General features: G+C 42.8%; 1 protein-coding gene across 2 annotated transcripts in view; it reads right to left on the bottom strand.

Moving 5' to 3' along the window:
* The window catches only part of ENPP2 (ectonucleotide pyrophosphatase/phosphodiesterase 2), a 119,148-nt gene that overhangs the window by 24,722 nt on the left and 77,059 nt on the right, over positions 1–17,367 (bottom strand). For both annotated transcript variants that reach the window (XM_084848898.1, XM_084848897.1), the window contains exons 13-19: positions 13,139–13,264; positions 12,494–12,525; positions 11,181–11,308; positions 9,654–9,756; positions 7,969–8,056; positions 2,820–2,992; positions 1,418–1,466 (exon numbers count right to left, since the gene is read on the bottom strand). In XM_084848898.1, coding sequence (XP_084705024.1) covers positions 1,418–1,466; positions 2,820–2,992; positions 7,969–8,056; positions 9,654–9,756; positions 11,181–11,308; positions 12,494–12,525; positions 13,139–13,264 — 699 coding nt within the window. The remainder of the gene's footprint in view (positions 1–1,417; positions 1,467–2,819; positions 2,993–7,968; positions 8,057–9,653; positions 9,757–11,180; positions 11,309–12,493; positions 12,526–13,138; positions 13,265–17,367) is intronic.

The raw sequence follows: 17,367 nt of genomic DNA, 5'->3' as shown, positions 1-17,367 counted from the left end.
TCCAATGTCAAGGTAACAACCCAGGAATGGGTCATTGTTGATTCAAAGCAGAAGCAACTAACGTACAGGAGGCAGCACACTCACTGCTGCTGGGCCCAATCCAGGAATGATTATGATCTGTGAACCAAGTCAGAGTGGCTAGTAAGACCTCAGACTTCCTCTCATCCAGCTTGCCCCTAAACCCCACTGAGTCGCAACACACACACACACACACACACACACACATCAGTGTTCTAGCTAGGACAAGCTGCAAAAAAAGCAAGGAAGGAGTAGAGATGTCCATTGCTAGGAAATTCGGTTCTTTTTGGACTTGATAAAGCTCCTGGCTTATGCTGCTCAATTTGTGTCTGCGAACCAAGCTGCAAGCTTTCCCCTGAACACCAGGAACCTTTTTTGTGCATCCTCCTCAGGCGGGTTCTGCAATTTGCACAAATCTGAGTGATTTGCAGAAATTACGGCCGAATTGCACAAATTGCTCAGAAATTTGCACAAATTGCAGAACCTGCAGGGAAAAATACACAAAATGCCCAGAAAATCTATGAATGGCCCAATTCACTGCAGATCAAGTTGGGCACTGCAGCAGGAACCAAAATGACATCTGGGGGGGGAACCTAGGAAAACCCATCAAATCCCCCCCCCCCGCCAAACAGATTCCTCCAACACCCCTAGGAAGGAGTAAGGTCATTCCTCCCTTCCCCCAGTCAGTTGCCTGCTGCGCTCGATAGCATTGTAATAGCCCTTGGGCAAATGATATCTTCATTGAGAAAGTTTGACCTGGCTCCATGCTAGGGCCCCCTGTCTTGTTTTCCTTCCCTGTAGCTCACTGCTACCACCAGAGCACCACTGCACCCCACTGGTAAGTGGGGTGGTAGAGGTGGGACTGAGAAGGTAGAGAGGGCTCAAGGGGGCAGGGGAATTAATTTAGGTTGGCTTGAAAAGAAAGCTGAGCTACTTCCTGATTTCACAAGAGCAGCAGGGAGGAGAGCTCACCCATAGCATTTCTAGTTAAGTATATAGGGCCATCAATCAAAAATAAGAGAAGTGTTAGGGCGCAATCCTACACATGTTTAGACAGATAAAAGTCCTACATTTCCCAGCATTCTCCAGGCAGCATTTTTTCTGTCTAAACATGCATAGGATTGTGTCCTGAGCTGATTCATTAGTTGAACTGCAAATGTTATTAATTATTTATATATATTTGCATATTACCAACATCAAAATCAATGAACCATTTTTTGTATTTCAACTGATCAGAGTCTAACCACTTCAGCCCATGGCACTCTTTCACTGTTTCAATGCCATAGCACAAGGCAGGACACTACAGCTTGTAGGACACATGTATGGAAAAAAAGATTCAGATTACACATATGACACACACAAACATTGATTCATTGATTATTGGGCATAATGTCCCTACCTTCGGTTCCTTTGATATGAAGACGTCGATTGAGTTCATCCAACCTATTCTGTTTAAAAAGAAACAAAACCAGCACATAGAAGATTGGCAGCTGAACTAAGAGAACATTCTCTTATTCCCAACTCCAATATTTACCTAGCAAAGCAACACTAGCCCTGTGAAAAGGCTTACTCGTAATGTTTCCTAATTTGTGAAAGCCACACTGCACTAGGTGCTGCAAAGGATATACTAGAGTTTTGCTAGCCAGTCAGCAGAGCATTAACTGTAGATGAGCTGTCCCGTTTCCATTGCTCTCTCACATCTCCCACTGGGCTCCCCACATAAGGCTGCCCTTCCACCTTCCAAATCTTGATCAAGAATGCCTGCCACAAGACAGGGCTATGGGTTGATGCTCCCCTTCAGTCTTCAATGGTTTAACACAGTGTTCCCCACCCTGGTGTCCACCAGATGTGTTGGACTACAACTCATATCATCCCATGGTCCATGCACGCTGGCTGAAAAGTATGGGAATTCCAGCCCAACACGTCTGGAGGGCCCTGGATTGAGGAAGGCTGGCTTAAACAGATCAAGATGAAAGATCCAGTCTAGGATTTTTTCCTCTTTCTTTAACACAGGAGTAGGCAATCTGGTGCCCTTCAGATGTTTTGGACTACAATTCCCATAATCCCCAACCTTGGGCCATGCTGATTGGGCTTATGGGATTTGCAGTCTAGTACATCCAGAGGCACCAGGTTGCCTATTACTACATTTAAGGAAACTCAACTGGGGCAAGCGTCGGTTTATATTTGAATGCAATTCAAACAGAAGAGACTAATTCAAAGCATCTCTAATTGCAAAGACAATCAATTCTAGTACAAACAATGATGGCAGGGTGGCCAATAGAGGACAGTCCTCTATTTGATGGCCTGCTAGAGGACTGTTCCCTATTTTGAAGGCCTGTCCAGTCCAAGTCCAGTTTAAAGATAAGGAACCCTCAGAAGGAAGAGCTGGGCCTTGAAGTTGCCCATCAACAGTACCTGGACAGCAGACTAAGCAAGGCACACAGGATATCTGGTCACAGTTTTCCCCACTATGGTGAGATGTACTATATTTCTATTTAAATTATAATATTTCTTTCTAAATTTGCAACTATACATATAAATTAGCATAAGAATTTTTTTTAATGCAAATTGCTGTCCTCTTTTTTTCTCTTTTTTGGGGGATTCACAAGTGGCCACCATAAATGATGGACAGATACAGGTTATAGGGCAGACCCAGCAGATCAGAAAAACTGTTCATTTCTCTATCTGGCAGTGGCTCCAGTACACATCTGGCACCATTACGTATTTCACATGTTTGTAGCAGACTTTAAAAGGTAATTGCCTGATGAGCCTCCAAGTACCAACAGCTGCCACAAGTTTACCTTGTCATCACATGTGCATCCCAGATCATAGTCAGATGAAGCTGTTGTAGCTACAGGATAGAGCGGCCTTGCAACTTCTTCTGGCATGGCCGGTTTATATGTGCTGCTCCGCAGGAGGTGGTTCAAGCTTCCATGGGTCCCGTTATTAGGAGCAGGCTTTAATCCAAGTAGATCTGGAGAGAGATTAAAATGCCATTGTAAATAAGATAAGTATTGATTAAAGTTTGATGCGCCAGCTTGTGGCTGTATTTCCAAAACTGTAAACTGAACGGCAAGCCATTTGGCCCGGTCCGCCAGAGCAGAGGCATGCACAGATTCTCTTTTTGAGTGCACAGATAAGGTGAACATCTGGATCGTGCACATGGGTTTCCTGTAGGAAGAGGCTGAGCTGCTTTGCTCCTCCTGCTGCACTGTTTCCAAGTGCAGTGTTGTTCTTCTTGACCGGTGGAGTGAGTAGTAACCACTCTCTCATATGGGAAATCGAGCAGTGCACTCAGGGACACAGTGTCCAGGGCACATTTGGCCCCACACTGCAGCTTGCTTAGTCTGTACCATAATACTCCACTACACTCATTCAGAACTGAACCAGCCCCTATCTGCACAGCCACAGCTCAGGATCCTTTTCTTGGCATTCCGAGAGCATAGTGCAGCCTTCCCCAGGGCAGTGTGTCAGATGTTTCATACTACAACTCCTATCAGCCGCAAACAGCACAGCCAATAGCCAGGGATGATGGGAACTGCAGTCCAAAATATCTGGAGAGTGCTACGTTGGGGAAGGCTGGTGTAGTGTTAGAATGCCACAAAATGCAAGAACCCAATGGATGGCAGAGAAGTCCTGCAAAACCACTTGAATCCTGCATACAACTGGGATCACATTGGCCTGGCCCACCCCATGACACATCCCATCTCCACCTGACATTCATGCACTGGACTTAACATGGGGACCATGTGCACAAAACCTAATGCACACAGAGCCTATCTGCACCATCAGCACACTTCACTTTTACCTATAGTGCCTATACACTATGGGCTCTATGGATGCAGGAACCTATGCAAATATGAAGTCCAATGCAAAAACATCAAGTGAGCACAGGGCAATCTTGATCCCTACCATCACATGTAGGGTATGAACGTCTGAACAGGGGTTACGTGTTACATGGCCTGTGCACCATGCTTTCAACACTTTTGACAAACTGGATTTAACCAATGTGTCCTTGTCTGCTACAGTGCAATCTACACGCCTTGATGCAGTTTGCAGTAGAAGGAAAATGCTCCAGAAAAATGGTAGAATAGCAGAGGGAGGAGAGAAATGTGCTGGAAACCCTCCAATTTGCAGGGAATTTTTCATTTTTGCCAAGAGCCTTAGCACACTCTACTGACTTGACATCTGAAATTTGAAACAGTTTATAGGAGTTTACTCTGTGATTGCAACAAGGCCTTTGATGTCCTCCTCAGTTTGATTCACTAATACAATGAATTGCTGGTAGCTGAAGTTCCATCTCCCACGATCCTGGCTACCAGGATAATCTGTGGAGGCCCGCCTCTGGCTCCCTCGGCCTTCAGGAGGTCAGGCAGGTGGATCATTGGGGAAAGCCCTGTTCAGTTGGGGCACCCCACTTCTGAAATGCCCTCCCCAGGGAGCTTGGCCTGGCGCCAACTCAGTTGCCTTTCCAGAGCAACATTTTTTTTAATTTGTTTGATTTGATTCTATCTGACTGCTATATATTTTTATGCCTGCCATTTGTCATTATTTAGATTTTATGGCTTTAAAAAAATTGTTAGTCGCCTGAATTTATTTATTTTTGTATTAATACTTTTTTATTCAAAGCCTTTTTATGATAATACACATTAACAGCAAAATCAATATGACATCAAAACAAGAACAAGAACATTTACAATGAAGAATTATAATTTTAAAAGAACACTTGTGAAAAAGAAGACACACACAAATACAGTAATTTGTTACCGTATGGTCTGTTTTTTCCTCTGGTTCCTACTACACATATAATTCTAAATACGCTGATCAAATATCTGTATATTTGTCAGAACAAAGCTGTCAGTAATAGTATGTTTTTCGAAGGCTACCAAGATCATGAGACTTTCTGTCCAATGTGCTATAGATGGGGTGGACTTTTCTTTCCAGCCTTAAAGTATCATCCTCTTGGCTATCATGAGGGCCTGGAGCAGCCATTTCCTATGGCCATCTGACAATTTCCAAACAACTGGGATATACTTTAGGAATGTGTGAACATCCTTGATTTCCGGTGATGCACTGAATAGAAAAGTGATTTGTATAATGAGGTCTAACCAAAAGGGGACCCCCACTGTGCTGCAGCACCAGCAGGTGTCTGGGGTTGCTAAATTTTCCTCAATAGGCATTGAGCGGTCCAATATGTGCAATATATCAGCTTTTGTTAGATTAAACATAATTTTAAGTCTGAATGGAAGTTAAAGCCTGGTTCCATTGTCCAGGGTGTAAATTAAAGCCCCTTCCATGATTAGTAGCTGCAATCTTTGGAGGGAGAAACATGATGGGGATGGTCCCCAAATAAACTTACAGAACAGTGCATTAAATTTCTGAAATTATAACTTGGGAATAAACAGAGACAAGCCATGGAGCATGTAAATTATACGAGGTGATATGTGAATTTAAAACGTATTCATCTTTCCCCATATGCTAAAGGTACGTGTGGCCCATCTGTCTAGATTTAAAGAAATGTCTATTAGTAGGGAGTTTAAATCCAGCTTAACCATTTTTGTGAAATCCCTAGGGCCTTTTATTCCAAGGTGGGTTAAGACATCTGGGCACCAATTGAACTGACATTTGGAAAATAAACTGGGACAAGCATTAACTCCAAGAGGCATGAGATCCAACTTTGCCCAATTGATTGCATATCCTGATAATGTCCCAAACATGTCAATGGTTCTAATCAGCTCTGGCAGTGAGGTATCTGGTTGACTAATGAACACCAGCATGTCATCTACATCCAGTATAGTTTTGTACTCTGTGGGGAAAGCCCTGTATGTTATTGTTCTGTGGGATCGCACATGCCAGGAATTCTAGACAGAGATCAAATGGAGGCAGCCTTGATGGGTGCCTCTTTCCAGTTGGAAAGTGCAGGAAAGGATTCCACTGGTCAGAACGTGTGATTTTGGAGTGGTATACAGAATGTGTATCAATTTCAAGAACTCTTGAGGCAACCCAAAGCATGACAAGGTGGTGAAAATAAATTGCCAATAATTTTTCTTGAAGGCTTTCTCAGCATCAGTGAGACTACAGTGGCTGGGTCCTCTCTTGTATTGTTGAGAGTCATCAGGTCAATTAATAATCTCAGTTTACCCACTCCTTTTCTATGACAAATGAATCCTACTTGAGCAGTGTGCATTAACGGTGTCACTAGTTCCTGCACTATATTAGCCAACACCACCATAAGGATTTTTGTGTCTACATGATTAGTGAGTTTGCCTATCCTTTGCACAACTAGTGTGATCTTTTCCTGGTTTGGGAATGACAGAAATGGGAGCGTTTTGTAATGTCCATTGTAATGCTTCAGTTTCAAAAATATTCCAAGAGATTTAGAGACATCACCTTGCCGACAAAGGTCCGTCTAATCAAAGCTATGGTTTTCCCAGTAGTAATGTATGGCTGTGAGAGCTGGACTATAAGGAAGGCTGAGCGCCGAAGAATTGATGCTTTCGAACTGTGGTGCTGGAGAAGACTCTTACGAGTGCCCTGGACTGCAAGGAGGTCAAATCAGTCCATCCTAAAGGAAATCAACCCTGACTGCTCATTGGAAGGACAGATAATGAAGCTGAAGCTCCAATATTTTGGCCACCTAATGCGAAGAGAAAACTCCCTGGAAAAGACCCTGATGCTGGGAAAGACTGAAGGCAAAAGGAGAAGGGGACGGCAGAGGATGAGATGGCTAGATAGCATCACCGATGCAATGAATATGAACTTGAGCACGCTCCGGGAGAGAACGCAGGACAGGAAGGCCTGGCGTGCTATGGTCCATGGGGTCACGAAGAGTCGGACACGACTGAACGACTGAACAACAACAATGGTAGCCTAGGCTTTGTACTATTCTGTAGAAAACCCATCTGAGCCAGCAGCCTTTCCAGGTTTCATATTTCTGGTTACCCCTCTTGATTTCTTCTTGTTGTCAGCCAGGAACTCACCATGTTGACTGTTCAATTTTGGATGACTCAGTTGAGGCAAGAATGCTGGAATTGCTTCTACTTTTGGCTCCCTGTCTTTCTTATAAAGCTCTGAATATATATTTTTTGAAACTGAGCATTTATGTCATGTGGTGTTGTGTCTGTGGTGTTATCCTTACCTTTGATCAGTGGTATGTAATTTCTGGTCTGGCATTGTTTTAGCTGATACGCCAATATCTTACTTGGCTTGTCTCCTCTTTCCTAATACCATTGGCGGATTCATGTTAAAGCAAATTCCGCCTTAGAAGACAATGTTATTTAAGTCATATTTTGCTTTCTGAAGAGCTTCATGGAGTGCTGAGGAGGGGTCAGCTGCAAATTGGGATGGGAGTGTCTTACTTGAGCTTGTTCTCCTGAAGTGCACACTCCCTTTTTTAACAGAAGCATATGCGATGATTCTACCTCTCATAAACACTTGCATGCCACTCATTCTGTAGAGTGAGAGGATGTGGACCCCTCATTTAGGGTAAAATAGGCTTCCAGCTCAGTGGCCATCTGCATCTTAAACACATGGTCATTCAATAGGGAGATGTTTAGGGGCTAAGGACCTGGGGAAAGCCCCTAAGTGGAACTTTAATGAGACCACAGCATAATCTGAAATAGCAGTTGTGTCAATTTGGCAAGTGGAGACAAACTGAAATAAGGCTGAAGAGATAGAAAAAACAAGTCCAATCTGAAACAGGTTTGGTGGGGCTCCCTGAATTAATTTGCCAGCTGAAGGGCAGGATAAAAATCTGTGGTGGTGGTGGTGGTGATGATGGATAATGATAGTAATAATAGTTGTTATTGTTCTGAGAAACCCCTACACAGAAGAGACTTAGGATTCTGCCCTTCCACCAAAAATCCTGCTGCAAAAATGGAAGTTTAGGTGTCCGCACATCTGTTTTCAAATACAGATTTTTTAATACAAAAATAAAGTGATGCCGCTTACCGCACATAACATTGTAAAGTTCTATATTCTCAAATGGCGGTACCTTTGCCCTGTATTTGAATGAAGGTCCATAGCCTACAAAGACAGTCTATAGAAAAAATGGGGGAGAGAAAAGAAAAACCAACCATGTAACTAGGGCTGGGTGCAATCTGTGGTCCTGCACAAGCACAACACACACAAATTTTGTATTTGGTACATAATCCAACCTCATAAAAATCACAACATTTAATTTTTCTTTTTTAGAACCCCTAGCCATTATGACGCCAACGGTAGGCTCGGAAGTGTGTGAAAAATATCAGATTAAATCTCAGAAGCCAGAGGGAAGTTCAGTTGAGGCCAAGGAGCATATAGGCCAGGATGGTGTACTTGGACTACCAGTCCATATAGTCCAGGATGGTGTACTTGGACTACCAGTGGCTGTCCAGAGTCATAAGAACACAAAAAGAGCCCTGCTGGATCACACCAAGGGTCCCTCTAGTCCACCATTCTGTTCACCCAGTGGCCGACCAGCTGCCCACGGGGGATCCACAAGCAGGACATGAGTGCAACAGCGCCCTCCTGCCCATGTTCCCCAGCAACTAGTGTACATAGACAGACTGCCTCTGATACCGGAAGTAGCACAGAGCCATCAGGACTAGTAGGCAATGATAGCCTTATCCTCCAGGAATTTGTCCAGTCCCCTTTAAAAGCCATCCAAATTGGTGGCCATCACTACATCTTGTGGAACTGAATTCCATATTTTAACTATGGAAACTATGTGAAGCAGGACTTCCTTTTATCTGTCCTGAATATCCCACCAATCAGTTCCATGGGATAAACCCATTGCGTTCTAGTATTATGAGAGAGGGAGAAAACTGTCCCCCTTTCCACATTCTCCACAACATGCATAATTTCGTACACCTCTATCCTGTCTCCCTTTAGTTTAGAAAAAAAACAAGTAAACAGTCCCAATTGTAACCTTTCCTCATAGGGGAACTGCTCCAGTCCCTTGGTCATTTTAGTAGCTCTTTTCTGGACTTAGTCCAACTCTAGAATGTCCTTTTTTAGGTGTGGTGACCAGAACTGTAGGTCTTTCCCAGCTGTGCTATCTGATCCTTTTGAACGGGGAATGCCAAGGATGACATCCCACCTATTCTCTGAAGAGTTCTAGGTGGCTCATAACAAATGAATATTTAACTGTTAAAAATAACCCTCTATAACAAGAAACAGGAGCAAAAAAACACAACACACTGTAATAAAAATATTTTAAATATTAAAAAGCAGAGTCTGATTAAAAGAGCAAGTCAATTGCCCCCTGAAGGCCTTCCTAAAAAGGAAGGAATTTATCAACTTCCAGAAGCTCATTGGTAAGGAAGTGAAATTGGTCACCTTTGGAAGGGAGTTCCAAAGCCTAGGTGCTAAAGTCTAGGGTTAAAACATCTGTACATAAATCACCTTGAAGACCCAATTAGATCAAAATGTGGGGTAGAATACAATATGCCAAGATAAATATTTTAAAATCATTTTTAAACAGTATGGATTACTCCACCTTTTCCATACAGCTGCTATCCACAGGGAGAATGCTGGATTGTGGCAGATCATTATATTATAAATTATAATAATATTCTACATGCATGCCAGTGTTGCCCGCTACAGCCTACCTTCCACAACCACCACCCCACCTCTAAAGATTCTGTTGCCCTTACCTGCATGCTATTGATCTTGTTGTCATATCCATGGTCTCCATGGAAAATGCATTTTTGTGGTGTTGATGTTGATGTTGATTTCTTATACCCTTCTCCAGGCCTCCTAGGTATTTAAGAAAACTCCTTAGCACACCAGCAATGAGCTCAAATATAGCTTCATATCTGACTCCAAACGGAGTAGAGAAACACAGCTGTTCCCAACTCTATTAGGACAGAGATGACCAACTTTTGCATTCTGGAGAGCCATTTTTATTTTCCAGACTGTGGTCCAGGGATTGGAAGCATATATTTTGGAGCACAACCTGTTCCCTTTCTAGTGGCGTATGTGTCCATTTATCAGGCACCATCATAAAGATAGCATTATCTTATAGTAAGCGCATCGCTGGGGTATTACATACAAAACCTTAAAGTGGCCTAGAAATCATTTTAGATAGAGAGATGATAGATAGAGAGATGATAGATGGAGAGGTGATAGATTAGATAGGTAGGTAGGTAGATAGATAGATAGATAGATAGATAGATAGATAGATGCACCATTAAGAATGTCTCACAGAACATTTGTAAACAGTTGTTGACGTTTTCCTTACAAGTAATTGTGGGCACATTTTTATCACACTTTCAATAAAAACTGAGCAGGGCCACCAAGGATCAGGAGGAAAAAAACCCTGGAGTTTTCCTACACGAGGCTGCTAATCAGCTGTTAACTCGCTGTATCTACTTTTAGTTTCATCTCAGAATTGCGATCCAAGCACTACACAAGGTGCTTTTCTTTTTCTGCTACATAATCTCTAGGCAGCACTGTGGTATAGTGGAATGGGACACATACACAAGAGGAAATCGCACTTTCTTTCACTTTCACAATTAAATGCCGTATTTTCCCTGCTCTAAAAAAACTCGCCAAAAGTGCTGGTCAGACACAGAAGCAAAACTGGTGGGACACGATGTCATCTAAAGAACCCATAAACAACTGGGAGTAGGGAATGATGGGTGCATGATAAATGCCTTGTGTAGAAAAGCCCCATGCTGCAGGCTAAATTTGGCCCCCAGTTGGCCATTCTCTGTTAAGGACAAGAAGTTAATGTTTCAACAAAACCAAGACTCCATGAGAAAATGTTATAAGAAACCTTACTCAAGCCTCGAGATAAGCCTTAGTCTAGCTGGCTAAGTTATTTTATAATGTTGATACTTATTCCTATTGTTATATCTGTGGTGCTTAGGAAATCAAGGAGGCGATATTACAAGAGGAACCTGTGTTTTTCATACAATATTTTCTGAGTCCAAGCTGTACAAGGTATACTTTTATCATTATCTCTAGGACTGTCTCCCTTTGGGGGCAGTGGATCAACAGGCAACAGTTCTTTGTCTCAATAGCCACATAGGCCTGGTGCAGACATAACAACGCAGCTGATCTCGGGGCTATGGCTAGGGACCTAAGAATATTCCTTGTTTTTGCAGATGTCAGGTTTGGCTAATGGGAAATTTCAACAAAAGAAAAAAAGTCACAAGGAGAGGAAAATGTCTGTTTACTTGGCCACATGCCATCTTCTCTCTACCAGCAAATGAACATCCTCAATCCTTCGGTTATTCGCATAATGCAGACGTTTGGGAAGTTGGTGCTTAAAATAAGGCTTAAAGTGCTGGTCAGCCTTCTTGCACTGAAACAAAGAGAACAAATTTAGAAGGCAACCTTGTAGGCAACGGAAGCTGGTGGTTCCAAAGTCGGTGGGGCGGTGTATCTGCTCCAGTTTCAGTCAGAGCCAGTCAGAACTTGGAGAGCTCCTTTGGAGTTCTGACTGGTTCTAATTGAAACACAGAGCAGATTCACCGCCCCACTGATACTGGAGCCACAGCTTCCACTGCTTGCGGGTTATCATCCAGTCCACCTGCAGAGAGAAGCAGGAATCTTGTTTATTGCACACCCCGCCCCATCTCTTATAAAGCTTATACCAAGTCAGATCACTGGCCCCATCTAGCCGAGTATTAGCTACTCTGTCTGGCAGCAGCAACCCAGGATTTCAGGCAGGGATTTGCCAATTGCCTACAACCAGATCCCGTTTTTTAAAAACTGAAGATGCCAGGGATTGAACCGGTGAGCTTCTGCAGGCATATGAATTAAGTACCCAGTGAGCTAAGGCTTCTTGGTTATAAGCACAGCAAATGGCACCCAAACCCACAGTTTGGGCCTCAGGTGTTTTAAGAAGCCTTTACAATTGATTGAAATGAATTATACACTGCTTGCTTAATATCTTTCCCTCCATCATACATTATTGCTTTTTAAAATGGGGATGGAGAGGAAAAAAAGTAGCTCAATGACGTGGGAACTCATTCAGCTTCCATTTTTCGAAGAGCACAATGCCAAATCCAAGCTCATTTTGAAATTTATTTTTATTATTTTTATTATTACTACTACTACTACTATTTAAAGGGATTTCTAATTTTTCGATGAAGTAGTGGCAAAGCATATACTAATAAAAAAAGTATTTTCCACTTCTGATAGTTGAGATAAACATTCTGTTTAGAGAATTACAGCAACCAGGTACAGGTAATCTAGCAAAGTTATAAAAATCCATCACCAGCAACAAACAGTGGAAATCGTGACAAGCATTCTTCCATACTGATTTAGGATGCTTTATACAATCTGATGAGCATCCTCTTAGCCTAAGCCCTGAGTTAGGGTCAAAGTGTTACGCATGCTTACACTAGAGTAAAAAACAAAGGGGGGGGGTCAACTACATGCTACATAATTCACATAATGCGCAGTCTGATCCCAAGTAGCATTGAGTGCTGTGCACCCATAATGCGTAACTCCAAGGAAATATGTGTACTAAGCAAATACTTACTGTGAGGTTGGCAACAATGGCTTTTGGGTCAACTGTTATATGGATGGGGGGGAGAGAGAGAGAGAAAAGAGGAGAAAGGTCAAGTGAGCTTTTGGCAGAAGTTCTCAGTACAAGAATTAGTACTTCCATATGGAATGGCTTCTATTGAAGCTCTCGCACATAGAAGGAATCTTCTGCTCACCGAAAAGCTCATGCATACCTTGTGCTTGAGCAATGTGCAAGAAAAGTCAAACTAATATTTAAAGATTAACTTCTGCTCACACAAGCGTGACTACTACTCTAGAACCTACATATTATGAAGTTGTGTGGACTCATGCACACCATCTTTGCAAACATTTGCAAAACAATACTAGCTGAATGTGTCTTTCTCCTCACAGCTCTTTGGATCCAACCCATTGTGTAGTGAAGTATTAAATAGTAAGCCTTTTAAAAATATGGACTTGCATGAGGATTTATCTATCAGTCAATACAGCCATTGTCATTCCTAAACATCAACAGCATCTCCAAATCCTTGAAGTCAGAAGGACCTCTCTAACTTAAAGACAGAGCACATCTCCTTGCTACCATAGCTCTTGGCAGTGGGCAGTGCAGGGAGAACTAGGACACACTCCAAGGTACAGGGAGAATATTGCAAAATCAACATACATCTGATGTTACTGTTCGCTTTGGGTCGAATACGTCCTAGTGTTCCAGGTACCAAAATTATGTCTTCCACATTAGACAGATAGGAAGTCAAATATTCAGTCCTGTCACAAGTGGCATCTTCCATCCCTGCAAAATAAGTTACATTTTCAAAAGATGATATTTGTTATTTGAGAGAACACAGAAGGGAACAACAGATTTGGGGGGCTCATAAATCATTTCCCTCTTTTAGCTTCAGAGTGGGTACCCACCATCCAATGGGTCAGCTCTCCCAAAACACTTCCAGTTACAGGGCAGTATCCAACAGTATCATTCTGCAAACACAAATAAAGCTATCGGAACTCTGCCAAATCTTTCTGTTGTGCATTACACTTGTGCATTGCACCTGTGCATCCTGTTATGCAAATAGTTGCATAACAGGTTACAACAGCTGCTTGTGCAGCTGTTTGCACAACCAACCGCTTGTGCAACTGTGCTTGTGAAAACGTAACTTTAGCTGGATTCTCCTCTTGTTCATAATTCAGAACCAAGTTTCCACTAGTGCAACATCATTTGTGCTAGAGGAACGACACAGTTGGATATCAGACCAAACAGAAGTATCTAATCTTTAAGATTTTACTAGGATTTTAAAAGATCGCAATTACAGTGAAAAAAAGATATCACATTGTTGAAGTTTTAAAAAAAAAATAGTTTACACATATAATTTCAAAGAATTATGGCAAACATATATTTATAAGGAATTGAAGAAAAATTAACACAGACTTGCCGCACAACTTTCAACTTGATTACTCAGAAGCAAGTCCCACTGAGTTAAATGGTGCTTCTCCCTATTAAGCATTTTAGGATTGCCACCTTAACAATGAAAGATATTAATATATTGGATTAAATTTTAAAAAATCAGAAGTTAAAATATTTTTACAAAAATCTGATTACCCCACAAAACCCTCTTAGCAACATGAGAACAGTTCTAACAGCTGAAGTTCTGAACTAAAGCCAAAGGAGTCTAATCAACATAGCCAAAGTTTTTGGTAGTTACCACAGTTATAGCTGTTCAGCATTACTCTTGGCTTGGTTTACACAACACAAATTAAAGAATCAAAATGTTGTATATGAGTTCATCTAATCTGCCTAGAACAAGGTAAAACTGATTTTGATATTCTTAGGGTGCAGTCCTATGCATGTTTAGACAAAAAAAAGTCCTACAATTCCCAGCATGCCCCAGCCTGCATAGCTGGCTGGAGGATACTGGGAGTTGTAGGGCTTCTTTCTGTCTAAAGATGCACAGGATTGCACCCTTAGCCACCTTGAAACTGCACCATGGTATTAGCCATCAACACCCTATGCTCAAATGAGGAATTAAAGGTTTGATCATGAACAGCCTTGTCCATCCATGTCCTGGCCAAACTCTTATTGTGGGTTTGTACCTGTTGTTCCATCAGCGTAAGTAGAGTCTTAATTTGACTGCAGCTCAAATTAATAGGTTGGTTAAAGAGCTGTGAAGTCTTCAGTGTGAACTATCTTCCAGAACTATCTTCCTCTGCCTGGGCAGAAGGCATTTTTTTAAAATCTTCTAGAAGTTCATCTCCCAGCAAACTGCTTGATACATTAGTACAGTTCCCCCCAACCCTGCAATGGGGCTGTTCACACAACATGCTAACCCACGCTCAATGGTTGAGTGTGGGTTGTAGTTGAACCGTGGGTTGTTTGTTGAACCACGGGTCAGTGTGTTGTCTGAACCCAGAACATTTTCTGCAGGGTGGCTTGTTAACCATGCAGTGTGGCTTGTTAACCACCCTGAACAACCCAACAACAAACCATGGATTCTCAAGGTGGCTTGAGAAAAATAGGTCACACTGCATGGTTAACAAGCCACCCTGCAGAAAATGTCCTGGCTTTAGACAACATGCTAATCCACGGTTCAACAAACAACCCATGGTTCAACAACAACCCACACTGAACCATTGAATGTAGGTTAGCATATTGTGCGAACACAGTCAATGTTGGGAACTTGGCTTTGCTATAGGAAAGACTAACTACAATTGCCAAGCAAAGCTATCTTTAAAGACGTCAAAAGAGCTGAAATGTTTGTCCAGGGAACAAACTGCTGTAAGACAACACATTTATCACTTCATCTTCTTCTTTCCTTTAAATCTTCAGTGTTTTAATTTCTTTCATACTCTTGCCTTTAATCCAATGATGCCATCAATGGTGTTCATTATGTTACATGAGGACTTCATTCAAAATGTATTTATTTATTTCCAGTATTTCTATACTGCTTCTCGTGTGAAAACAAATCCTGAAACAATTTACACCAGAATAAAACAAAACAAGACAAAACCCACACCAGTATCAGGAGGCTGGTACAAAAAGATAGTTCATGGCCGGGGGAAAGCCAAAACAAATAGATAAGTTTTCAATAAAAGCCTAAGGTGTTGAGGACTGATATACCTCAGGGGGGAGATCATTCCGCAGGGTGGGTGCCACTGCAGAGAAGGCCCATCTCTATGTGACCACCAAGTGGAAATCCATAGGCCGTGGCATGGCCTCCCCTGAAGAACACAGTGGCCTGGGAGGTTGGTACAGAGGGAGACATTCCTTGAGGTAACCTGGTCCTGATTGTATAGTGCTTGTATACTAATGCCAACACCTTAAACCTAGTTTGGTAGCAGACTGGTAGTGTAGGCCAGTGTAGGCCCTTTACCATAGGCATAGTGTGTGTGTGGTAAGGCACCCGAGTCAGTAACCTAGCGTTCTACACTAGCGCCTTACAGTAATCCAGTCGAGGTTACCAATGCATGGATCACAGTGGCCAGGCTATCCCTGTCCAGAAATGGTGTAGTTGGCATACTAACCTAGACTTTGAGGAGGTGGTCCTAGCCATGGAGATCACTTGGGCCTCCAATGGCAGCAATGGATCTAGGCACACCCCCAAACTATAAACCTGTTCCTTCAGGGGGAGTACAACTCATCCAGAGCTGGGAACTCCCCTAATTCCCAGACCTGGGAACCACTCAGCCACAGTTCTTCCATCTTATTAGGATTCAACTTTAGCTTGTTGGCCCTCATCCAGCCCACCACTGCATTCAAGCATCGATCTAGGTTATGCATGGCCTCTCCTGATTCAGATGTAATGGAGAAATAGAGTTGGGAGTCATCAGCACACTGATGGCACCTCGCCCCAAATCCCCTAATGACCACACCCACTGGCTTCATATAGATATTACATAGCATTGAAGACAAGATGGTATCTTGAGGCATCCGACAGCAAGATTCCCCAACGCTATTCATTGGAACCTTCCCTGTAGATGGGATTGGCGCCACCGCAAAATGGTGCCCCCCAACCCCCAATTCACAGAGGCGATCCAGGAGAATACCACAATCAGTGGTATGAAGAGCTGTTAGGAGACTGAGTAATAGTAACAGAGTCCCTCTGTCCCCCTCATAATGATCATCCGTCAGGGCAGCTAAGGCCAATTCCATTCCATAACCAGGCCAGAACCCAAACTGAAATGGGCCTAGACAATCAGTATCCTCTAAGAATGCCTGCAGCTGAGTCGCTGACGCCCTCTCCAGTACCTTGCCCGAAAAGGGAATATTTTCCACCAGGTGGTAATTATTATAAACCCCTCGATCCAGGGAGGTTTTTTTCATGAGTGGTTGTACCACTACCTCCTTAAGGGCAGCAGGGACCACCCCTTATGCAATGATGCATTCACCACTCCCTGGACCCACCCAGTCAACCCCCTGTGCTAGCTCGAATAAGCCATGATGGGCAAGGATTGAGAAGATTATATGGTGGGTCAAACTGCTACAAGCATCTTGGCCACCTCCTTCAGCTGCAGAAGCTGGAATTTATCCCACAAAACTTGATAAGATGGTGCATTGCACAGCTCATTTGGACTTGTTACAGCTGCAGCATTAAGATCATTATGAAGGTGTGCAATTTTGTCCTCAACATTCTTCGCAAATTTGTCACACCAGGCCTCTGATCGGGGTAGATGTTAATAATCCCCATACCACCCAGAAAAGCTCTGCCGAATGGCTACTTGAAGATGCAATGGAAGCCACAAAGTAAGCCATGCAGTAGGCAAGATTATGTGCTCAAACGCATGTTTGGTCGGCCTCACATTGAGTCTTACACAATCTGCATTCTAGCCATTATCCAGTTTGTTTCATCGCTTAGAGCTCTCCAGAAAACCAGAGAACCTGGGCTCCACATCATCAAAGAGGGC

The sequence above is a fragment of the Heloderma suspectum genome, chromosome 4 (assembly GCF_057233095.1).
Source record: "Heloderma suspectum isolate Gila_16-S chromosome 4, 16-S_ref, whole genome shotgun sequence".
Taxonomy (NCBI): Eukaryota; Metazoa; Chordata; class Lepidosauria; order Squamata; family Helodermatidae; genus Heloderma; species Heloderma suspectum.
Note: the sequence above shows the minus strand (reverse complement) of the source record. Positions and strands in the feature narration are given on the sequence as shown.